Source organism: Mustela nigripes, chromosome 17, assembly GCF_022355385.1.
Source record: "Mustela nigripes isolate SB6536 chromosome 17, MUSNIG.SB6536, whole genome shotgun sequence".
In the NCBI taxonomy this organism is placed as follows: domain Eukaryota; kingdom Metazoa; phylum Chordata; class Mammalia; order Carnivora; family Mustelidae; genus Mustela; species Mustela nigripes.
In genome coordinates, this window is record NC_081573.1 from 8,100,728 (window position 1) to 8,123,556 (window position 22,829).

Sequence of the window (22,829 nt, forward strand, 5' to 3'; positions counted from 1 at the left end):
TTCACATTTATAAAAAACTGGCAGATTTATTCCGTTGGGGTCCATTTTCAAGAAGCTAAAGGTGAAGGTGGGAGAGGAGAAGTTTCCTTCCCTTTTCCTTTCTCCCTCATCTTATTTTCCCCAGGGGGTAAAAATGGCCTGGACCCCAAAACCTACCCAAATAAAAAACCAAAAAACTGAGGTTCCAAAAAGTTATAGCATCTTAATTCCTCATAGAAAAGGGGAAGGAGCCAAAGGGAAGGGAGCTCCCTGGGGTGAGGGTAGGGGAGGTGCCCCCAGGTGGTAGGACAACCCCCCCCCCCCCATATATCTGCCCCAAATGGGACAAGCCTGGGGTATAGCATTTAAAAAAAAATTCCCCACACCCCAATTTTATCAAAACCAAAGAGAAACAAAATTTCCCTTCCCCCCAACCTAAATATATATATATATATACTTTTTTTTCTTAAAAAAACAAAAAATCGAAGGCATTAAGCGTTAAAGTGAATCTAGAACAAGGGAATGTGAAATTCCCTCTTTCCTTCCCCCTTACTGTGGGGTTAATTGGTACATCCCCAACAGAGGAACCAGCCCCAAGGGGATGGCGGAGGGGAAGGACCAAAGGGAGCAAAGGACAGGGGCCTCCCCAGCCAATCAGCAGCCAGTATGGGTGTGGGCGTGGGGGGGAAACCAAGGAAGCCACACCCCTTTGGAATTTTCCAGGTAGGAGGGGGAGTGGGGAAGATGCGTTCCTTTGTAGTCTTCAGCCAATTCCAAGTCAAGTCAAGGCAGGGAAAGCGGGGTAACAGGCGGGTGTGCAGAAAGGAGATATGGGATCTTCTGGGGCCCTGTGGTCAGGGAGATCCCCGCTTCCTCAGCTCCTGGACAAACGCTGGAAGGAAACAAGGGCCAGAGATCAGGGGCAGAGCCTCTTCCTCCTTCCCTTCCAACACGGGGCCCTTCCAGGAGGCGCAATGCCTCCAAAATATATGCTTAAAATAAAAAACAACCTCACCTTCAATTATTTCCTCTTTTACTTTCTGTAGTTCCTTCCTCACCTCTTCCAGAAGCTCCTGGAAATAATGGGGTATAACCAATCAGAAAGGGCTCTTGGACTGCAGAAATGAAGCTGCCCCGTCTTAATGACCGAAGGGCCAGAGGTAGAAGGTTCAAGACACACACACACACACACACACACACACACACACACACACACACACCAAACACGCATAGTGACATCACTGATAAGGCCACAGAGTAACTAGAAAATTCTAGGGGGAAATTCTGGATCCTTGAAGCCAGATGAAAAGGACTGGAGAGCAACCAGTACCAGGGCTGGGAAATACAATCCAGTCTCCTGCCAGTTCCAGTTGATGCTGGCTGTCTGGATCTAGTGTGCTGGAAAGGACTCTGGGTGCTCATCCGGAACGAGTGCAGTAGTAGATTAGTAAGGTCTGTCCCCAGCACAGGAAAAGGAGTTGTGGTCTGTGAGTCCTCCCTGCTCTGATTCAATCTCTCCCTTTCTCAGGTGGGAAAACTGAGGTTTCTGAGGCCTTTTCATAGAATCCCAGGGCAGGTTGGTGTTAGAGTTTGGACCCAGGTCTTCTTTCTTCCTATGGCTCCTTTCTGGCCCCCAAACTTCACCTCGGGGCCCCTCCCCAAGCTACCTGTTTCACTCTCTCCAGGTCTGACTCATCACTGGAGCTGGGTGTAGAGGGATGGGCCTCAGAAGCGGTCACAGAAGAAGAGGACTTCATCCTAGGAGAGTCGGTGTGATTTGGAACAAAAATGAGGTTAGAGAGAGGGGTCAGGATCCCCTGCTTCCCGGTCCGGGGGTCCCATTGTGCTCCTTCCTACAAGGAAAGGTACACAAATTTGGCAAATCCCTCCTATTTATAGGGGGGTGGGGCCCCAGCATGGATGGCCCACCTCGGCAAGGTTGTGCTGTTCTTCTCCCAAGGTCTCCGCACAGGTTCTGGGGGAAAGGCGACGAATCAGGAAGATCAGGGACAAGGAATGCCCCGCCTGCATCTTTCCCCCCAGACCCATCAGTTCCTATTCCAAGAACCTTCTTAGGAGACTCGAATTCCCATCATTGTTTGCACAGATTCCCCCCATCAGAGGGCATTCCCTGTAAGAATAGGGCACCCTGAGACTCATAGTTTCTGCAGGGTAGACTGGCTCACTCACCGCTCTGGGCTGGGACTCTGGCCTCTGGCTCCTCCTGCTGGTGGGAAATAAAACTGTCATGAGACGGAGGGCTCATTCTCCTCCTCCGGCTTCAAACCCCGCCCATTCCTAGCGCACCCCCGGCCCTCCCCAGTCGCCCTGCCCAAATGGTATGGCCTAAGGTGCGGATGGCAGGAAGAGCCCCTAACTCACATTAGCGGATTCATCCTTGGGGGGTTTCTCCCCAACTTGTGTGGCTTTCCTTCTGCAGGAGGGACAGGTAAAAACAGATGACTTCAGCCCTCCCTCAGCCACTCAGTAATTCTTACCAGAGTTCTAGAAAGGTGGAGTCTAAGGTGTAGAGTTCTGGAATTCTCCAAGGCTAAGGAAACTGGAGTTTTAGAAGTCACTGAAGAGTGCCGCTCTCCAACTAGGGTGGGGGCTTACGATTCTCGCATTTAGGAATCACAGAATTCTAAGGGTGGAAGTCTCTGTCTCAGGCAGCTGGGATTCTGGGGATCGGAGTTTCCAAGATTCTGAGGCAGGCTCTCCTAAGGGGAGACCTCCTGAGGTCCTAGAATTCTGGATTTCAGAACATTCTGGAGGCAATTCTGGAGGAACTCGGTGGTTCCAAATCTCAGCCATCTCAGGAGAATGGAATCTCCAGCATTATACCCAAATCTGCCTGTCAAAGAGGGAACTTTCACCCAAAGAAACAGACCAAGCCGGAATCTGAGCCCTCCCCCGACCTCGCCCTACTGAACTGGAATCTCCAGGTGCTAACTGCGGGTCTGAGGGGTTTCTCTCCAGAGCTTTCCAAGGCACTGATGGCTCCAGGCTCAGGCTCACCTCCGGGCCAGCATGGCGTTCATCTCTTCCATGAGCCCCCCACCCGTGCTCCGGGTGCTCTCTGTCTTGGGGGCTGAGGGCCCCCCTGAGGCCTCCTCCTGCTGGAGAAATTACAAAGAGGAGGGGACTTTATGGGTGGGCTTCTTGGCCCCCTCCAGCCCTCCTGTGATGCACCCCATCCCCAGCAACTCTGGCCTCATCCCATTATTCCATCAGAGCCGTCGCCCCACATCCTGCCCGGCGTGGCCCCCTTACCTTGCTGACTTTCCTGAGTTTGGCTCCAGCGATGGCTGCCGCAAGGCCGGGGGCCCCTGTTCCCCCTCCACTGGGGCCTTGTGCTGTGGGGAGAGGGGGTGCAGGAGGCGGGCCTCCCCCTGCTCCATGCCCTGCAGCGGAGACCCCTGAGGGGGCACCAGGGGGTGGGGGGGGACCAGGAGGAGGAGGAGGTCCTGGCGGTGGGGGTGGTCCCCCAGCTGGAGGAGCAGGTGGGCCTCCTGGAAGAAACACAGAAAAGGAGGGTGTTAAGAGAGGAGCCTCACTTCTCATTATCCAGCTGGCGCACCCCTCCTCAGGGAGCCCCCCCAACCCCGGGTCCCCATCCCCCCTATTCCCCTCCATCCCCCCCAAGGCCATTGAGCAATCATCACCTGCATTGGAGACTCGACGCTCCATGTGCTCTGGTGGGCCCGGCTGCTGCCTGAGAAGGGGTGACAGAACAGCCATCACTCAGGGCCCCAGGGATGACCAGCAACCTCCCAGCTTCTCTCCCAGGTCTCCAGGGAGGTGGACTGCCAATCCCTGCCCTTGCCTTCCTCCCCCAGGGGCCCAGGAAAGAGATGGGGGGAAGGGCAGGGACAGGGTGGGACCGAGATGTGACCATTCCAGTCATCAGACTGTCAGGAACATGGGAATTACAAAATGCCCCAGATCTTTTAAACAACCAACTTTTGGACTCGGGGTATGCGGGAATCCAGGGCTTGAGGGGGTCAGAAGGTTCTGCAACTCTGAGTGGGGGAGTTTCTCAGACTCCTGGAGGTGGGGTTTTCTGAAAGCCCTTCATTTCTAGCTCCCCAGGGAGCAGTAGGAGCATTGTGGAAAGTGAACGCTGGAGCGTTCTCCACTCTGGGAGCCGGGGGTTCTGGAACATCCTAGAACACGGGTGCTGGTACGGTTCTCCACCCAGGGGCCTGCCCCACCTTTTCTGCTGCTCCACCTCCTCTGGGGTGGGACCATTCTGGACAGACCAGGTGGAAGGTGCCGCAGGTGGTGGGGGTGGCGGGGGCCCCCCTCCTGGAAGGCGAGAGTAGAAAAGCCTGGTGAGTCAACCCCAGAACGCTGCCTCACCCTGTGACACTGTCCCTCAGCTCTTCCAGGAATCCCTCCCAGAGGCGCTCGCTTCCTCCTTCCTCCAGGACCCTGACCCTGGGGCTGCAGTGTGGGACGCAGGTCAGGCCTGGGTGCGGGATGAAGGAGGGCACCAGCCTCCCTTGTCCGTGCAGAAATGAGGCCGGTGCTGTGATGACTCCCAGCAGAAGCCCACAGTCACCTGCCCCACGCCTTGCAGACCAGAGCTTGCGTGAACAAGATCAATTCAGGCTGATCTCTAGCATCAGGGCTCTTAAGCACTGTCTCCGCCACTCAGACCCCAGCCCAAAAATGCTTGAAAGGTTGGGAGTGTCTTCCTCCCCCCACAACCTGAACCACCCACCGTACTCTTCTGTACCCCCAACCGAGCAAGCCCTTCCCCAATGGCGAGGAGCTTGCCCCAGAAAGCAAATGACTCTGCCATTGGGGGGATGAGAAGTCGGACAGCAGCACCCCCCCCCCCCCCCCGCCCCAGCCCCTGGATGCCCCACGGTCTCCTAAAGCCTCGCCCTTCGGAGTCTGGACGGACAGCCTTATGACCAGGGCCCGGGTTACAGACGCAGAGGCTTGGGCCGTACCTGGGGCCCAACCGAACCAGAATACCTGTGCGCGCTCACATTTAATAAATCCCAACACTGATGATCTCTTTCTCAAGAGTGAGGCCAGAAAACTAACCCATGACCCGTCACTACAACAGCGACCTAGTGAAAGGGCACAGGGGCCTTCTGGGGCCTGGAAGGATCCAGACTCAGATCTGGATCGGGGAGGTGGGCCCCTGGGTGTGTGTGTGTGTGTGTGTGTGTGTGTTTTACGCCGGGTGCACAAGGGGCACACAGGAGCCTTGACAAAGTTCTCACTGGATTTCTCCAGGGGAGCAGTGCAGAAGCAATTAAAGAGAACAAGGGGTGATTTGGGGGTGGTAAAACGGCAGCCCCCAGGCAGGGCTCTGGAGCTCCCCCCGACTCACCTTCCAATGCCTCTAGGGCACTGGCCATGGCTGCCGCGAACTGTGCTGCGTCCTCTTTGCTCCCGAAGTTGAGGCCCCAGACCTGGCGGGCGTCACGCCACTGGTGGAAGCTGGGGGTGGCCTGGTTATACTTGATACCCCGGACGATGGCACAGTTGATGACCACCTTGGCAGGAGGGGAAAGATGGGTGAGGATGCAGGGTTGCAGGGGTGGGGGCTGGGGACCACAGAGGGAGAGGGAGAGGGGGGCAGAGTCTTCACCTGCTGTTCTGGCTGCATCTTCCAACCAACCACCCGGAAGGAATTGGCTGTGGGGTTGTGGTAGATCTGGACGCGGCTGAAAGCCTGGGGGCCCGTGCCTGCCGGCAGCCATCGCTTATTGCTGTCATCGTAAAGCATGACAGTGGCCCAGCTGGAGCAGATAACCGTCTCACTGCGGGGAGGGGAGCAGGGCCAAGGTCAGGTTAGCAGAGGGGAGCACGGCCCCCACCCTCCAAGGGGCCCATCACCTGCATCTGGGTCTCCCAGGGACACTCAGGGCTTCCCAGCATGTGAGGGGGAGGCAGACACCCTGAGAGGGGAGAAGGTCAGAGACAGGCGGATGGGGAGACCAAGCAGAACCTGGGAGAGAGAAGCTGACAGGTGGGACAGAGGGAGACAGAGACACAGGCGAACTGGGAACATGAGGGAGAGGAAGCGTCAGACAGACGGGAAGAGACAAACATACGAACAAACAGATGTGGGGAGAGAGGGGAGAAGGTAGAGACAGAGACAGACAGACAGACAGACTGGGAACAAATCAGAAAGGCAGGGCCTGGAGAGACCGACAAGCACGGAAGGGAGTCAGACAGACAGACAGATGGAGGAAGACAGAGTGGGGAGATGGACAGACAGATGCAGAGGAACACAGGTGAGCTAACTGGATGAGGGGACTCAGAAGTGGGACAGTGGGGACCCAGCAGGAGCTCCGGGCAGCACTGGGGACTAGCCTGGTACTCCCAGACTCGGTTTCCCTGTCTCTGCCAGGGTGCTTGACCCATCCGTTCCCAGCCCCCACTCCCTGCTCAGGTCAGAAGAGGAAGCCAAGGCTCCAGGAGGGGAAGGGTGAGGTCTGCAGGACGCTGGGCATGGATGCTAGATCCCAGGCTCTTCCGCCCCATCCGTCCGGCTCCCCCCGGGGCACCAGCGGCCATCAGCAGACACTCCCTGCTCTGTCAAGCCGAGGTCTTGGGCAATGATCCGGAGAGCCCCAGCCCCGCCCTCCAGGGCAGGAGACGCTCCTGTCCCCAGATGGTGCCAACCCAAAGCCAGGGCTGGGGTGCCCAGAAGGAGCACCTGCCCTGGCCTGGGGTCAGGGAGGCCTTCCTGGAGAAAGCGTCATCTGACTCAGGCTTGGCGGGGAAGGGTCAGGAAACTGGTTCAGAGTTCAGGATCTCACATCGACAGACCTGGGTTCAAATCCTCACTGAGAGGCCTACTCCATGTGACTCAGGGAATCCACCCTCCCACCCAGGTAACTCTTCTTCCTGGCTGGCAAAGTGGGGGTCTTCCAGCCGATTCGCAGGGCAGTGGGAGGGAAAAATGGAGTCTGGGCACAGAAAGCTCTTGGCACAGTGCCTGGCACGTACCTAGTGCTTAGTAACTGTCAGCATCCCTTTCAGGGCACCCAGAACACAACCTGCTGGGGAGCCCCCACCAGTCCTTCTGGGCTAGTCCCAAGCCCCCTCCCCCAATGAGGAAACTCGGGCTTCCAGATGGGAAGTGACTTGCCCAAGGTCACACACAGACCAGGGGGAAGCACTAGTCCCCACCCCACCCCAACCCCCAGCAGACTTTTTCCTGAAAAGAGGAAGTTGGTGGTCAGGGGTTTCCGGGGAGATAAATTATACCCGCACGGGCAGCTCCGCCGGTGCTGGGGGCTGGGGTGTGACGCTAGCCTTGTTAAAGGCAGGACAGGAAAAGCCCCTCGGCAGACCCAGCTCCTGGTTCCTAGGCCAGGAAGCTGAGCACCGCCCCCGCCCCCTGCCCCCGCCCCCGCCCCGTTCCTCCCCCTAAGTTTATACAATTATGCACCTCCCTCTTACTGGGCTAGTCAGGCGCTCAAAAGTCCTTTCCAGAGACACTCATTTTATTCTCACTGCAGCCCTCCAAGCTGGGCCCTATTTCATCTTCGTTTTGCAAGTAAGGACTGTAACTGGAGGCCCAGAGAGGTCAAGTGACTTGGCCAGGATCACACAGCTGGTAAGCAGCAGAGTGAGCATTTGAACCTGGGCCACCTGGCTCTCAGGTCCACAGTCTTAACCGTCGGAGACTGCGTGGGCCCTACCCCAATTTCAGGTGCTGTTTCCAGACAAGTGTAGCCGCGGGGACTGTTTCTGGCTCCCAGTGCCCCTGGCAGGACAAGGTTAGGACCTCGCCCACACCTGCCACCCACACCCAGGGCAGACTCTGGCCAGGAGCCCAGGGCTGGAGTTGCTACCCCACCCTAGCTGCACTTTGCTCTCCCAAGCACACTTGCCCTGCTGAGTGTCTGGCCTGGCTGGAGAACTGGGCGTCTGCGGAGTGACCCCAGGCTAGTCCTGCCCCTCTCCAGGCCACAGTGTCCCCATTACAGTACAAGGAGCCTGTTAGAACACAAGTCAGACTGTGTCCCTCCTCTTCTCGGAAAGCTCCCGTGGCTCCCCGCAGAATAAAAGCCAAGTTCTCTCTGTGGTCTGCGTGAGCTGTGTGATCTCTGATCTCATCCCTTCCCTCCCTCAAGCTTGCTGTTCCAGCCCCACGGCCCTCTCTGTTCCAGCCCCACTGGCCTCCATGCTGCTCCTTCAGCACTGCCAGACAGATTACCCCCTCAGGCCTGTGCATTTTTCTTCCTCAACCTGTATTCTCACCTCCTTCAGGTCTCCACTTACATGCTACCTCTTCTGAGAAGCCCTCCCTGACTACCCTATCTGGAAAAACCCCTCCTTCTGGTCCTGGTCCATAAGTCACAGCAGGGATCCTGCCCTTCGGATCCCTGTCTCCCCTACCAAACTGTCAGGGCAGAGATTGCTTTTCTTTCTGTTCCCAGCTATGTCCCCACAAACCAGAAGGCTGCCCGGCACACAGCAGATATGCCTTCGCCACTTAGTTGTTCATGGTTAAAAGGAAAAACTCTCCTCCACGAAGGCGCTGACGTTCATGGGTTAGCTTTGCGCCCCAGACACTGTTTTAGGCTCTGGGCCCCCCTCTGCCCGTGACCTCACGGCATGGGCTCTGGTGCTCACCCTTTTCACAGAGGAGCAGCCATGGGCACAGAGAGGTGAAGACGCTTGTCCCATGTCATCCAGCAAGAATGAAAAGGGGCTCAAATTTGAACCCTGGTCTACCGAAGTTCTTAACCTCATTTAAAGATGAGGGAACAGGGGCGCCTGGGTGACTCAGTGGGTTAAGCCTCTGCCTTCGGCTCAGGTCATGATCTCAGGGTCTTTGGATCGAGTCCCGCATCGGGCTCTCTGCTTGGCACTGATGAGGGAGCACGAGGCTGACTGAGGACAAAGCAAAAGCTGGCGCCTTGTACTCATTTTGCACCAAAGATGTCTCTCAAGAATTCTTTCTTGGGGGACGCCTGGGTGGCTCAGTTGGTTAAGCAGCTGCCTTAGGCTCGGGTCATGATCCCAGCGTCCTGGGATCGAGTCCCACATCCGGCTCCTTGCTCAGCGGGGAGCCTGCTTCTCCCTCTGCCTCTGCCTGCCATTCTGTCTGCCTGTGCTCTCTCTCTCTGATAAATAAAATCTTTTTTTTTTTTTTTTTAATTTTTTTTTTTTTTTTAAGATTTTATTTATTTATTTGACAGAGAGAGATCACAAGTAGGCAGAGAGGCAGGCAGAGAGAGAGAGAGGAGGAAGCAGGCTCCCCGCTGAGCAGAGAGCCCGACGCGGGACTCGATCCCAAGACCCTGAGATCATGACCTGAGCCGAAGGCAGCGGCCCAACCCACTGAGCCACCCAGGCGCCCCTGATAAATAAAATCTTAAAAAAAAAAAAAAAAAAGAATTCTTTCTTGGTCATCGGCTCCGGACCTCAGCCCACTGAACCTCACCTAGGCTCTAGAACTTCATCAGCAGGGAGCCTGCTTCCTCCCCTCTTTCTCTCTCTGCCTGACTCTCTGCCTACTTGTGATCTCTCTCTCTCTCTCTCTTTCTCTCTCTCTCTCGGTCAAATAAATAAATAATCTTAAAAAAAAAAAGGTGCGGGAACAGCTAAGCTGAATTTTTTAAGAAGCGAGGTAGAAACTGGTGTGGATAAGAGGTTTAAAAAAAAAAGGTGAGGGGATATAAATACATCTGCACGCGGGTGGGGGGTTGTTGGGGGAGGTGAGGTGACTTAGGCAGAGGTTGCTTCTCAGGAGGCTACCCATGGCTGCCTCAGAGGAGGGCCCCCGCCCACCACTGGGCTGCCTGAGGAAGGAGGGAGGAAATGGATGTTTTGTGCTGTTTACCCTTTTGAATTGCTTATTTCTTTTCTCTTTTTCAACCAAAGGGCAGGTATTACCTAGAAAACACTAATTCATTACTTAGGTTCAAAAATACAACTCTAAACCAGGCAAAAGCTTGAATGGAAAAATCCCACAGCCCAGGAATCAGGGAGCGGGTCTGAACCAGAGGTACGCCTGATTCCCATGGGCTCCCCTCGATTTGACAGGAGAGAGCCGTCACTCCCAACCAACCCAGGACCCCACACCTCCCCCAGAAGTCCCTAAGTTCTGGAAAACTCGCAAACATGTGGCGGATGACAAAGGGCACAAGTTACTCCCTTGCTACGTGGCTTCACGTCTCTGAGCTGCAGTTTCCAGCCCTGGAAACCAAAACTCACTGGGTTTGCTGTAAGGATATAGAGCGATAAGAAAAACCCTAAGCTCAGAACCTGGAACTTGGCACAGACTCTGCTCTGGCAGCTAAGCGTCAAAACAGGAGGAAGAGGGTTTCTCATCACTGGAGGCAATCAAGCCTAGTCACTCTGGTTTACTCAAGCCTTCCAGATTAGAGGCTTGCCCTTCCCTCACCCCTTCATTCCCCCTCCTTGGGATTTAGCCCACAGCCTCTTTAGCCTACCAAAATTGTAATTCACCCCACAACTCCAACCCTTCCAGACTGCAAATCTTTGCAACAAGCCTAGGTAAGGAATCAGATCTAGGGTATTTGGTTTTCTGTGGGTTCACTCTTGTCCCTCCTCCCGAATAAGCCTCAGTTTCCCACAAATAAACAGGAAGCTAAAGGGCTCTTTTTGCTTATCTGCAGTATCTTAAGTGTTCATATAGAGAAAACCATGTTACGTGTGGTTTTATTTTCCTTTTTCTGTCACAGCATAATAGTCTGGAGACTGCCCTAAATTCAAATCCAGAGTTGCCTACTTCCAAACTGAGTTTAATAGGTGATTTACTTAATTTCTCTGTGCCTCCGTTGTCCCGTGCGCGGGTGGGGTGTGGGGACACAGTCATAATAATATAGTGCCTGGCACAGAGTAGATGTTTGATCAAATGGTCTCTTACTGTTCTTAAAAAAAAAAATTTAAGGTAACAATAATTACCATTACTGGAAGAGGAAAGAAATGGACCCAAATACTTCTTGAGTCCCTTCTACCCTGAGACTCTCAGACCTCTGCCCCCTTTCTCAGCCTTCCCAGAATCCCAGCTGAGTCCCGCACACAGCAGACACTCAACAAATATTTGTCAAACTGGGAGAAAAAGAACGGTATCTTGTAATTTTCCATTTTAACATCCTGTCTTCCAACTGCCCCCAAGGCTGTCCCTGGCCAAACCCGACAGAAATCAGAGGATCCCAGTCCCCTCCCCTCCCTCAAAACTGCCTGTGAACTGCTGAGGGATCCCGGGCAGACCTTTCTCTCTTTGAGACTCAGTTTCCCCAGGTGTCCTCATACAGGGGCATGGGTCTTTTGAATCCTAGCTGTTCTGGAAGAGGGGGCACAGCCCAGCAAGTTGGGTGTGGCCATCGGCGGGGAAGACCCCTCCAGGAGGTGAAAGTAACCCTCTGGTGGGATTCCTGCCCACCCCCCAGGAGGTGGGAGGTTTGGCCTCATCCAGCAGTAGGGGGGCCCTGTGGGAGGGCCCAGGCCTCGGGGACTGGGGGAGGGGGGCGGGAGGCCGGCCCAGACACTGCTCCTGCCCTTTTACGGTCTCACAGTGAGTGAGGCAGCACTAACTCGGACATCCGCCATCCGCCTTCCACGGTGCCTGGGACCGGAAACGCGGGGGGGGGGGGGGGGGGGGGGGGCGGGGGAGCAGTGGGAGAGGAGAGTCCCCTGGGAAGAGGGTGAGGGAAGTGAGCCTCGCTCCCGAAAAATGCCCCCTCTCCAGGGCAGGCCTTGAAGAGATGTTGCTATAATGGGGATAGGCAGGAGACCTTGAGGGTGTCTGTGGCTGCCTCCTGGCTCCAGATTTTCCAACACTTTCACATCAGGAGGAACGCATGAGGAGGGGACTGTCTAATGGTCATAAAAAGCAGGGCCACTCTTGATGTCAGAGGGCAGAGGCATGAGAACGTAAGGGGAAAGAGGGAGGATGTGGTCACCAGGGGGTTAATCCCCAGTCCTCCTCGGGGGCCTCCCCATCAAGCTGGGGGCTTTGGGGGCAGGAAGTCCCCGAGAGAGTGGAGGAAGGGAGATAGTATTGTCAGGCTCAGTCCCCGGGGGAGGGATTATGGGGGGGCTGGGGGGAGGGGAGAATGGGGGAGGGTATACTCCAGCCCCCCAGCCCACACTGGCCCCGCCCTCAGGTAAGCCCAGGAGTTCCGAGGGAGGACGGGGTACGACAAAACCCCTTTAGGCTCCCCACCCCCAGGATTAAATTCCTGGGAAGATAGCTGGAACTGTCTTGGAAGCCTGAGTCCCAGGGGGAGAGGGCTATGACCTTGAAGCTTTACAGCGCCCCTCCCAACCCCACAGCTCCCGAAGGCCAGGAAGGGGGGTGGTGATGAGAGGAGGGGGAGGCGCGTGGTGGGGAAAGCAGCCGGCCCACAGCGCTCCTTGCCCGCTCCCCCACACCAGCTGTCTCGACAGGTGAGTCAGGAAGACAAAGGCCCCTCTTCCCCCAGCTGCCGCGCCCCCTCCCTCTCCAGGACCGCGCAGGTGGGGGCGAGGGGCCGCCCTTCTGGCCCCGGGCCGGGGAGCCGCCCACCGCGCTGAGCGCAGGAGCTCGGTCCTAGGCACCGCTTGTTTTAAGCAGAATGTAGGTGGGGAGCGGCGGGGGAGGGGAGTCCCAACCAGACCCTCTGGGCTGCGTTTGGTTCCGTGGGTCCATCCTCACCAACCTCCACAGGAGGACAAGAGCCCCCCCCAAATTTAGGGTTAAGTACCCGAAGTTAAGAAGCGAGGTCCCACTTGGTAAGGCTTTTTCCAGCGCCACGTAAAGGGAGACCCAGCAAACCAAGGTCTATGTCTCAAATCTCTCTTCCAGGTCCCAGGGACCCCCAAACCGGTCCCCCCATCCCTCCCAGACCCTAAGTTAAGATTTGGGGGGAGTCTGAGCCATGAGTAAATCCTGGCCTCTATGCAGGGAGTATCTGCCAACTTGGAGGTTCTCTGAAAAGTCTTTAAGAAATCCGGGAGTCCTCAGAGCGCCCCTAAATCTGTGGGCTCCCAGGAGAACCTCCCAGGCACCACCCCCAGCCTTAGGAGTCATGGCTAAGTGGTCAGTATTTGGAACTGGTCCAAGGGGGCTCGGCCTCAAATCAGAGGCCCCCAGTGTCCTGTCCCCAAATTCCAGCCCGGAGCAAGCTGGGGGAGGGGGGACAAAGGCGGGGCGGGGAGCCCGCGCTGAGAGCGGAAGGGTTTGGAGACAGTTCGAGGCTCACCTCATGGCTGCTCAGCAGGAGAGCGGCGCACCCACGGGTGGGTGCTCCCGGGGCGCCCCTGGCTCAAGGTTCAGGGGTTCGGGGCTGGCTCCAGATTCTGCTCAGTCTCCCCCAGGGTCCCGCCCCATAGAGTCCGGCTTCCTGGGGGGAACGTGGACGGGGCCGGGGCGGGTCCTCAGGCACCTCCTCCCTCTGGAGGTTTGATCCGGGGTCCCTGCGGCAGAAAGGGGGTGCGGCGTCCCGTCCGCGGCGCGCCCCCTCGGCCGGCAGCGGGTACAATGTTACTCTTACTACTGTACTTCTCTTCGCTACATTTCGTTCCAAAATTCCACTCCCCGCACCCACAATGCTCTGCGCCTTAAAGGGGCCGCGGACACCTCAAGACAGTGGCGGGGGGGGGGGCGGTGAAGGGCGCTTAAAAGGGCAACGCGGAACCCTAGACTTCCGCTATCTACCTCTACCCCAACATTATTGCATAGGGATGCACGCCGAGGGTCACCCGCAAATTAGGGGGCAAATTTGGTGGAGGGTAAGGGATTCTTCCTGATTCCTCGTTCTCTTCCACTATGGAAATTCTTAGGCTGATCTTAACGGGGACACAATTTCTTCTCACTCTCCCCAACGATTTCTCCACTTCTTCACATTCTATTCAGTTTGAAGGGGCGGGGGGGGGGGTAGGCGAAGAGGATCCTCTGGTGAAGCATAGGTTCTCTCAAATTTTGTCCCTTAAATGCTATCTTCAGACCCGCAACGTCTCTCTTCTGTGCCAATTTATGAAGGGTTATTAAGGGGTGAACCCTCCGTTCCCCAGCACTGGAGGGGGATGGGCGGGGAGGGCCTGATCCTTCTCACCGCCCCCAGCCCGCCAGGGGAAGGTGAGGAGGAAGTGGGCCGAGGGGGCGCGGCCGGCCGCTGACTCACAGCGGAGGGGTGGGGGTGGGGGTGCAGCGCTGGACCTGGGTGGAGATGGGACTCCCAGGTTCCCGTGTGAATAAAGCCCCTAGACCTCTCCCCACGCACGCCCCGCCGTGACTCAGTTTCGCCCGCAGAGGATGGCGGGATCATCCAGCAATAGGAGGGCGCGCGGAGGCAGGGGCACCCACCCCAGTGCTGGCTCCTGGGAACCCCCTCCCCCATGCTGCAGCTTGGGGCTCGGCCCCAGCACCCTCCCAGCCTTCCGCAGCGGGTCCCGCAGGCCCCGCCCCATGTGACGCCGCTAGTGGCCACTCCCCTCCCGTAGAGCGCCACCTGGCCCGGGTCCGGAGCCCGAGGCTTGGCCTGGATGCCTGGGAAATCATCAGTGCAACGTGCCCAAATGGGTAAACTGAGGTCTGGAGGTAAGGAATAAATCTGGGCCGTAACCCTCTTGCCTGACGGCTCAGAATCACAGTGGTGCATGGGTGCGAGGCAGGAGTGTAAAACCAACAACAGGGCCCAGTTGACCAGGTAAGGGAATCACGTTTCCCACTCCTTATTCAAGCGTAGCCACCTACCTGGGTGCTGTTCTGACCTCCTTCACCTCATCCTTCGAGGCCATGCTCTGACATTAATTTTTCTCTAAAGAACTGAGTAATATCCCCTTCTCTCCCCTGCTCTGGGACATCTTGAACACTAATTCACCTAGGTTATGATTATTTCCCACTATGTCTCCTCAGCTGTGAGTTCTTTGGGTACGGGGGTAGACGTGATCAGTTTTTATACCTCACTCAATCCAGCAGAATGAGAACCCCAGTTCTGGGTGACCTCGGGCAACTTTTTTCTCCTCTCTGTTGCTCAGCTTTCGTGGGAGAGCTAGTGCTTTCGTGTGCCACCTTGGCATTTTGGGCAGCAAAGTTTCCTTTCTTTTTTCTTTATGATTTTATTTATTTATTTATCAGAGAAAGAGAGAGAGAGAGAGCACAAGCAGGGGGGGCAGCAGGCAGAGGGAGAAGCAGGCTCCCTGCAGAGCAAGGAGGCTGATGCAGGGCTGGATGCCAGGATCCTGAGATCATGACCTGAGATGAAGGCAGACGCTTAAATGACTGAGCCCCCCAGGCATCCCAGCAAAATTTTCTATAAAGGTCCAAATAGTAAGTATTTGGGGCATATCAGACTTAGTGTCTTTCACAAATTCCCTCCCCCCCCATCCTTTTGTAAAAACCATTCTTAGCTCAGGTGCCATACAAAACAGGTGGCAAGGGACACCTGGGTGGCTCAGTCATTAAGCCTCTGCCTTCCGATCAGGTCACAATCACGAGATCCTGGTATCGAGTCCCACATTGGGCTCCCCGCTCCGTGGGAAGCCTGCTTTTCCCTCTCCACTCCTGCTGCTTGTGTCCCCCCTCTCGCTGTCTCTCTCTGTCAAATAAACAAATTAAATCTTAAAAAAAAAAAAAAAAAACAGGTGGCAGGACCCCTACCCAGAGAGACTGACCTATGTACACAAGAAGATTGATCAAGGATCAAGCAGCTGCGATGTCAAAGCAAAAAATTGAAAATAGTTTAAATGTCCATCAAAGGTGGCTCAGTCGGTTAAGTGTCTGCCTTTGACCCAGGTCATGATCTTGGGATCCAGGGATCAAGTTTCATGTGGGGCTCTCTGCTCTACAGGATCGGCTTCTCCCTCTCCTTCTGTCTCTCCCTCCTGTTTATTATCTCTCTCTCTCTCTCTCTCATATAAAGATATAAAATCGTTAGAAAAAAAATGTCCATCGGGGCACTTAGGTGGCTCAGTGGGTTAAGACTCTGCCTTTGGCTCAGGTCATGATCTCAGGGTCCTGGGATCAAGCCCTGCATCATGCTCTCTGCTCAGTGGGGAGCCTGCTTCCCCCTCTCTCTGCCTGCCTCTCTGCCTACTTGTGATCTCTCTCTCTGTCAAATAAGTAAATAAAATCTTTTTTAAAAAATGTCCATCGGGGCACCTGGGTGGCTCAGTGGGTTAAGCCGCTACCTTCGGCTCAGGTCATGATCTCAGGGTCCTGGGATCGAGTCCTGCATCGGGCTCTCTGCTCAGCAGGGAGCCTGCTTCCCTCTCTCTCTGCCTGCCTCTCTGTCTACTTGTGATCTCTGCCAAATAAACAAATAAAATCTTTAAAAAAAAATGTCCATCAGGGCGCCTGGGTGGCTCAGTGGGTTAAGCGTCTGCCTTCGGCTCAGGTCTGATCCCAGGGTCCTGGGATCAAGCCCCACATCGGGATTTCTGCTCAGCAGGGAGCCTGCTTCCCTCCCTCTCTCTCTGCCTGCCTCTGCCTACTTGTGATCTCTGTCTGTCAAATAAATAAATAAAATCTTAAAAAAAAAAAGTCAATCAAGAAGAGGATGGATAGTGAAAACCATTGTAGATCCCCTTATCTACACTGCTGGGCAGCAGTGAAGAAAAAAATGAGGTGTTTGTAAATAGCGTGAAACTAGTCTCCAAGGTATCACTGAGGGAAAAAAAATAACTAAAGTGATCTACAGTATGAAAATAGTTAGGAAAACACCAAAGTTCCCACATACATGTGTGTACACACAGAGTAAAAGGTCTGAAAAGAGCCACGCCAAACTCAGTACAGTGGTTACCAATAGGATAGAGAATGGGCAATTTGATGGTCATAGACATGTCAAGACATCCCCAGCCTCATTTTGAAAATGCCACGTTCCATCCAGCCTCTAGGTTTTTGCACTGGCTGTGCCTTGGGAAATGCTTCCCTGGGATATTTGCATGGCTGGCCCCTTCTCAGAGAGCTTCCCTGTTTAAAACCCCAGGTGGAAAACTGAGTGGCTGAGGGGTAGGGGGGATAAAGACTTTTCTTTTCTTTTTTTTAAGATTTTATTTATTTATTTGACAGAGAGAGAGAGCACAAGCAGGAGGAGCTGCAGAGGGAGAGGGAGAAGCAGGGTCCCCACTGAGCAGGGAGCTGATCTAGACTCAATCCCAGGACCCTGGGATCATGACTTGAGCTGAAGGCAGATGCTTAATCGACTGAGCAACCCGATGCTTTCTTTTTCTTCTTCTTTTTAAGAATTTATTTATTTATGTGTGAGAGAGAGAGAGAGCACAAGCAGGCAGAGTGAGAGAGGGAGAAGCAGGCTCTCCAAACAGACCAATGTGGGGCTCCATCCCAGGATCCTGGGATCATGACCTGAGCAGAAGGCAGATGCTTAACTGACTGAGCCACCCTGGTGCCCCAAGACATCTCATTTTTTTTTTTTTTAAAGATTTTATTTACTTATTTGTCAGAGACAGGGAGAGAGAGCGAGTGAGCACAGGCAGACAGAGAGGCAGGCAGAGGCAGAGGGAGAAGCAGGCTCCCTGCCGAGCAAGGAGCCCGATGTGGGACTCGATCCTAGGACCCTGGGATCATGGCCTGAGCCGAAGGCAGCTGCTTAACCAACTGAGCCACCCAGGCGTCCCAAGACATCTCATTTTTTTTTAAAGATTTTATTTATTTATTTGATAGAGAGAAATCATAAGTAGATGGAGAGGCAGACAGAGAGAGAGAGGGGAAGCAGGCTCCCTGCTGAGCAGAGAGCCCAATGCGGGACTCGACCCCAGGACCCTGAGATCATGACCTGAGCCAGAGGCAGCGGCTTAATCCACTGAGCCACCCAGGTGCCCCGACATCTCATTTTTGTACACCATTTTGCACTCTTTGAAATTGGAACCAGGTGAACTTTTTCCCCAATCAAAAAAACAAAACAAAAAAAAACAAAAACAAAAAAAAACCACCAAAACCAACAAAGTAGCCCCCCTAGACATCTTATCACCCTCTCCTGTTTTATTTTCCTTGAGACACTTATCAGTATCTGAGATACTCTCAGTTACCTTGTTCAGTGTTTCCCAACAGAGGAGGAGGTGGCCTTTCCCCCACCCCCCGCCGTGGGAGGGGAAGGGGCGGGATCTCAGTGGTTCTGCCTAGCTGAGAGCAGCCCCTCCCCCTCCGCACACAGCAGGTGCCTCAGTACGCATCTGCCAAATGACTAGACAATGTCTGGGTTGTTTTTGTTTTCTACAAGAGAAATTTATTTTATTTTGAGTTCTATATCATTAAAATTTAATAATCAATACTCTTCTGTAACTCCTCCCAAAACATGAAAAATTGGAAGGAAGAGAAGGTTATTGAACTGGGTGATCATGTAAGGGTCCATTTAGCTCAAAATATTTCAAAAACACTTGATTTGATTTAGGGTGGGTTTTTTTCCCCTTTCTTTCCTCCTTTTCTTTCTTTTTCTTTTCTTTTCTTTCTCCCCCCCCCCCCCCCCCGGTTCAGAGGGAGGTAGGAATTTCCCTTCTCTTAAGACTTTCTGTGAGAGGGAAGTAGGAGAAGGGGAAATAAGCATTCTGGGGTTCCTCCCTCCGTTTGTCTTCCTTCCGCTGGTCTGTGTAGCTGGGGAAGGAGAATTTTCTTCCTTAGTTCCTTTGAGGCCCCGGCTGGGCGGAGGGTCCCCAAAGGGCAACAGCTGTCAGGCCTCCGAGTCCAAGGAAGAGTCCGAAAGGGTGCCAGTGGGCTTTCCTGCCCCATGTGGGCCCTTCTGGAACAAAGAAGGTGGGAAATGGCTACTAAGAATCTCCTCTTTGTTCTCAGTATCTGCCCCCCTCTATTCTGGAATCACCACTCCTATTTTCCTATCTCCCCATCTCCCAATCCATCAGGTTTGGGTGGAGTGGATCTCAGCCCCAAGCGCTACACGTCCCCATCCAACCCAGCCTGGCCAGTCAGAGCCGGATGGTGTGACTGGTCAGACAGGTGGTCCGGGGTGGCCAATGAGAACCAGCTGCAGAACCAGAGCTTCTGCTACTAGGAACCTGGTGAGCTCTCTTCGCTGGGGATGTTGGGCTCCTGGCACTTAGGAGGCTAGAGCTGCAACTCTCTGCTACCTCCTGCAGAGATCCTGCCTGCAAATGATGTCAGAGATGAGAAAGTAAAACTAAGAGGTGGTTCCTGATAACATCATCTGACAACTGGAGTAGTCCTGCCTTCGCTCCTTGAAGTCTTCAATTACATGACCCAGTAAGTTCCCTGTTTTGCCTTCCCAGGTGAAATTGGGTTTCTGTCCATTGCAAATCAAACAATCTTGACAAACACCTCCACTGCTGCTGAGGAATTATCATCAATCACTCCCAGGTGGGGGTTATTTACCTGAACTCCTTTTTCTACCTTGCCAAGGACTAGGGGCTTGAGCCCTGGCTCCCTCCCTCCCATTTCCTCCCTGGCTCCCATCCCCTGCCTTAGTTTAGTTTAGTTAGGTAGTGGCTCTACCCACCACCTCTTCCCAAAGCTCCAAGCTCTCTCTGAGTCCAGTTCACCACTTATCTAAGACCCAGACCATCCTCAGAGATGTCCCCGGATGGTCTCTGTAGCACATTCAGGGCTTGAGATTAGTTGTAAACATTCCTGGAATTTTCCTGCCTTATTTATGGGCGGAAGCGGTGATGCTTGGGATGATGGGGCTTTACAGAGTAATGCAGGGGACACATTTCTCAAGAAGAGGAGCAGTCTCTTCTCTGCTTCTGCTTTCCTCTCTCCCCTGCCCCCATCATGTCTAGCACAATGCTTTAGGGCTAGGAGTGAGAATTTATTAATATATCAGGCAAGCCCCTTGTCTAATTTGGCCTTGAATTTCCCCAACACTAAAGGAAGTAGGAGGGCTGGGTTACAGGCTTCCAAGAGCAATATTCAAGAACATGGGGTCCTTACCTGCCAGCGGCGTCCTGAGGCTTGGCGGAGCCGAGAATAAGCTTCAGCAATGACCGTGGCCCTGGAGAGCAGAGAGAGGCCCTTAGGAGGGGACCCTACTTCTACCACCTCTCCCCCCATCCCACCTCACAGCCCCCCCCCCCCCCCACTTGCAGTACAGCCCTCCCCCAGGAGGTAAGTCTGGGATGTCCTCTGCGGCTAGAGTCCAGAAAACCGTGTTCAGGCTGGGGGGCTCCTGAGCAGACGAACACAGCTCTGAGAGGGAGGCAGGATTACGGGAGTGTCCTTGCCCGCTGACCACCCCTCCCGCTAGGCTCCTGGAGCCGGCTCACCGGCGACCCTGCGGCCCAGGGCTGCATCCAGCGCCAGCTCCTTCCTGATCGCCTCCTCACAAGGCTTCGGGGCCCCAGGGAAGCAGATCAGGATGCAGGTCATGTTGTCCAGGCTGCCCTGCAGAAAGTGGAGAAAAGGGAGCCTGGTGGGACACAGATGAATGCCCCAGCACGGGGCTCCCTGTCCTTGGAATTGGAGCTTCCCAACAATCTCAGCGTTCTAGCGCCCTCCTCCCGTCTGATTAGGCCCATTGCTCTCAAGTCTCACTCATCTGCCAGTCTAAACCAAGTCCTCGGACTGGAACCAGTCACCTAGACCACGCCCCCCTCACTGTCCTAGCCTCACTCTATCACGGAACCCTGCCCCTCCGCTGAAGCTCCTCCCACTCCGCTACCCTGTTGCTTTTCCTTCTGGCACTAATCATACCTCAGGACCCACTCCTAAAACCCAGGGCAGTCCCGTTCCGAAAGGCCTCGCCCTTTCTGATAAGTCCCTCCCTCTTACCTATCCAGCACCACAGGGCTCTCCCACCTCGCTTCAAGACAGCCCTCAGTCTCCGCCCCCTCCATATTTTGGCCCTGCCCACTCCGGCAGGCCACGCCCTATGGTGGACTCTTACCCGTCCTCTAGTTTGAGGGAGCCTCTTCCTCAAAATCCTTTTTCCCTAGATCCTTTAAATTCTAACCCTCAGTGACTCCAAGCCCCGCCCCCAGGACCTTGCACAGACACGTGTCCAATAGCTGCGCGCAGAGAAGCTCCGGGGCCAGGCCTAAGTAGAGGCGCGACGCCACCAGTCCCGCCAGGGCAGCACCAGACATCGCGTCCCACACACCGTCAGAGGCCAACAGCACGAACTCGTCCTCAGCCTGGCGAGCCAGGGCGGTCACCTCAGGCTCCGCGGAAACGAGCTGCAACTCAGGGGGCCTTCCCGGAGCCTCTTTGTAAGCAAAGTCGCCCAGCGCTCGGGATACTGCCAGAGAGCCTTCGAGGCGCCGGCGGCAGATGGTGCCTCCCGCGTTGTGGATGCGCTCCCGTTCCCGGGGCCGGAGGGGCCGATGGTCCTCGGTGCTGAAGGCCATGGCACCGGCGCGACTCAGCATCGCTCGGGAGTCACCGCAGTGCGCCAGGTACAGAAAACGCGGGGAGACGAGCAACGCCAAGGCGGTGGAGCCCCCCGGCTCGCCCCGAGGCCAGAGCGCACGCAGCCGTTCGTCTGCGCTCAGGAAGGCTTGGCGTAGCGCCCCGCGCACTCCCTCGGGTTCGCCAGGCGCCGGGCCCAGTGCCTGGAGCACGTGGTCCGGCAAGTGGCGCGCGCCGAAGAGGGCAGCTCGCGTCCCGCCGTGGCCGTCGAGGACCGCAAAGAATGCCCAGCCTGGAGGTAGCCCGGGCAGCGCGAGCCAAACGCAGTGCGCATCCTCCATGTGCGCGCGCCAGCCTTGCACAGCGCTCGCCCCGAAGCTCAGGCCGCAAGACGCTGCCGCACCCCCGTGCGGCCGCTGGACGCATCGCGGCGCGTCCTGGAGCGACTGAGGCTCGTGGTGAGTCCTGTGCCCCTCCTCCTCTTCCTCTTCTGACTCCTGTTTTTTAGAGGCTGGCCAGAGGAGACGCTCCAGCAGGCGGGCGAAGGCAGCCATCCTTCAGCCCTGGGATCAGGAAGCCTCCACCCTCTGCACCTGGACCCCCCCCCCCCCCCCCCATTAACCCCCTCCACGTTGAGATTTTAAACCACCTAAATCTCCTTCTTGTGCCCTTGACCTGCACTCAAGTCAAGTTGCTAGAAGAGACTGGACTCCTGGGTGTCCTCTCTCTTGCACCTTCAAAGTGATGTTTGGGATCTGGGTCACACGAAAATAATAGTAGTAAACAGCACTTACCATGTGCTACCACTATTTACATAATCTCTGATTTAACGAAAAGGAAACTGAGTCGTAAAAGAAGTAAACTGTGGCAGGAAAACGAACTCTAGAAATGTTCTCTACACTCTTAGCTTTGGGTCCCAGCTTTGGTCCCTCTAAGATCCTCCTACCTCAGGGGTCCCGCCCCCAGTTTCAAAAGCTTTAAGTCCTTTATTTATTCTGTTCGAACCCTGCACTTCTGGGTCTTGCCCTGGGACTTCAGTTGCGTCTGTTCCAGGTCCTACCCATCCATTCAAGCACACAGCCTCAGAAGCTACTAATTTCCGCAGTTTTAGCTCCTCTTAACTACAGTCCCAGTCTCCACATTCTGGAGAGCCTGGTCCCCTCTCGGTAGGTTACGTCTACCTTCTGGGCCGCGCCCCCTCCCCAGCCTGTAATTTCTTATTTTTTCTAGGCCCTGCCTCTACCTTCTTGGTCTTTGACGTCGCCTAACTACCTGCATAATTCTAAATTAACTTAAGCCCCACTCATATCTGAGCCCCTCCCCTTGTCTCAAACTTTCTGAGTAGTTTCACCTGCCCGCTATCCCACTCACTCTGAGGATCTCAGCTCCGACCGTACCTCAGAGCGGTAGTCTTTACACCCTCTCCTGAATGCCTCCCCTGGCTCCGCCCCAACCCACTCTGAGATCCTCGCTCTTATTCTAGGCACCTTCAACCATGCTTCCCGGGAGCCCCTTCCCCTGCCCTACCCTAGGCTCCTCCTCTCTTCCGCTAGGGGCTGCGCCTCCTTCCATCAGGCCCCGC

At 55.2% G+C, this 22,829-nt stretch overlaps 2 protein-coding genes and 1 long non-coding RNA gene across 10 annotated transcripts; 1 reads left to right on the forward strand and 2 right to left on the reverse strand.

Annotated features, from left to right (window-relative positions):
• Positions 1–13,523, reverse strand: VASP (vasodilator stimulated phosphoprotein). Of its 4 annotated transcripts, none has more exons than XM_059382479.1 (13): positions 13,176–13,523; positions 5,591–5,762; positions 5,330–5,495; positions 4,194–4,287; positions 3,645–3,694; positions 3,253–3,491; positions 2,998–3,095; positions 2,362–2,413; positions 2,170–2,203; positions 1,909–1,954; positions 1,647–1,737; positions 995–1,052; positions 1–871 (listed from the first exon to the last, which is right to left on the reverse strand). In XM_059382479.1, the coding sequence occupies exons 1-13, from the start codon at positions 13,178–13,180 to the stop codon at positions 834–836; spliced, it is 1,143 nt and encodes a 380-aa protein (XP_059238462.1). In that variant the 5' UTR covers positions 13,181–13,523; the 3' UTR covers positions 1–833. The 4 variants fall into 4 exon arrangements, with proteins under 4 accessions (XP_059238462.1, XP_059238460.1, XP_059238461.1 ...); XM_059382477.1 differs by having other exon boundaries at positions 2,170–2,206; XM_059382478.1 differs by having other exon boundaries at positions 2,998–3,098.
• On the forward strand, positions 7,396–20,968 carry LOC132005399 (uncharacterized). 3 transcript variants are annotated; one of them, XR_009400786.1, is made up of 4 exons: positions 7,396–12,381; positions 18,790–18,945; positions 19,024–19,147; positions 20,881–20,968. It is a non-coding gene; the product is annotated as an uncharacterized LOC132005399 (long non-coding RNA). The 3 variants fall into 3 exon arrangements; XR_009400784.1 differs by lacking the exon at positions 7,396–12,381 and adding an exon at positions 14,073–14,512; XR_009400785.1 differs by lacking the exon at positions 7,396–12,381 and adding an exon at positions 14,073–14,512 and having other exon boundaries at positions 20,859–20,929.
• On the reverse strand, positions 18,040–21,864 carry PPM1N (protein phosphatase, Mg2+/Mn2+ dependent 1N (putative)). 3 transcript variants are annotated; one of them, XM_059382474.1, is made up of 5 exons: positions 20,884–21,864; positions 20,167–20,284; positions 19,984–20,089; positions 19,835–19,895; positions 18,040–18,665 (listed from the first exon to the last, which is right to left on the reverse strand). In XM_059382474.1, exons 1-5 carry the CDS (start codon positions 21,799–21,801, stop codon positions 18,600–18,602), a joined length of 1,269 nt encoding a protein of 422 aa, XP_059238457.1. In that variant the 5' UTR covers positions 21,802–21,864; the 3' UTR covers positions 18,040–18,599. The 3 variants fall into 3 exon arrangements, with proteins under 3 accessions (XP_059238457.1, XP_059238458.1, XP_059238456.1); XM_059382475.1 differs by having other exon boundaries at positions 18,041–18,668; positions 21,055–21,863; XM_059382473.1 differs by having other exon boundaries at positions 18,047–18,668; positions 20,884–21,862.
• Positions 21,865–22,829: the final 965 nt, after the last annotated feature.

Bases quoted from the DNA above. Each gene is read 5' to 3' on its own strand.
- VASP (XM_059382476.1), bottom strand. The intron at 2,414-2,997 runs GTGAGCCTGAGC...TCCCTCCTGCAG, and splicing joins AACGCCATGCTGGCCCGGAG to AAGGAAAGCCACACAAGTTG. The intron at 1,955-2,169 runs GTGAGTGAGCCA...CCTTTCCCCCAG, and splicing joins CAGAGTCCCAGCCCAGAGCG to AACCTGTGCGGAGACCTTGG.
- PPM1N (XM_059382473.1), bottom strand. From the start codon at position 21,801: ATGGCTGCCTTCGCCCGCCTGCTGGAGCGTCTCCTCTGGCCAGCCTCT. The intron at 20,285-20,883 runs GTCCTGGGGGCG...CACTTTCTGCAG, and splicing joins TGGACACGTGTCTGTGCAAG to GGCAGCCTGGACAACATGAC. The intron at 20,090-20,166 runs GTGAGCCGGCTC...CCTCCCTCTCAG, and splicing joins CCTGGGCCGCAGGGTCGCCG to AGCTGTGTTCGTCTGCTCAG.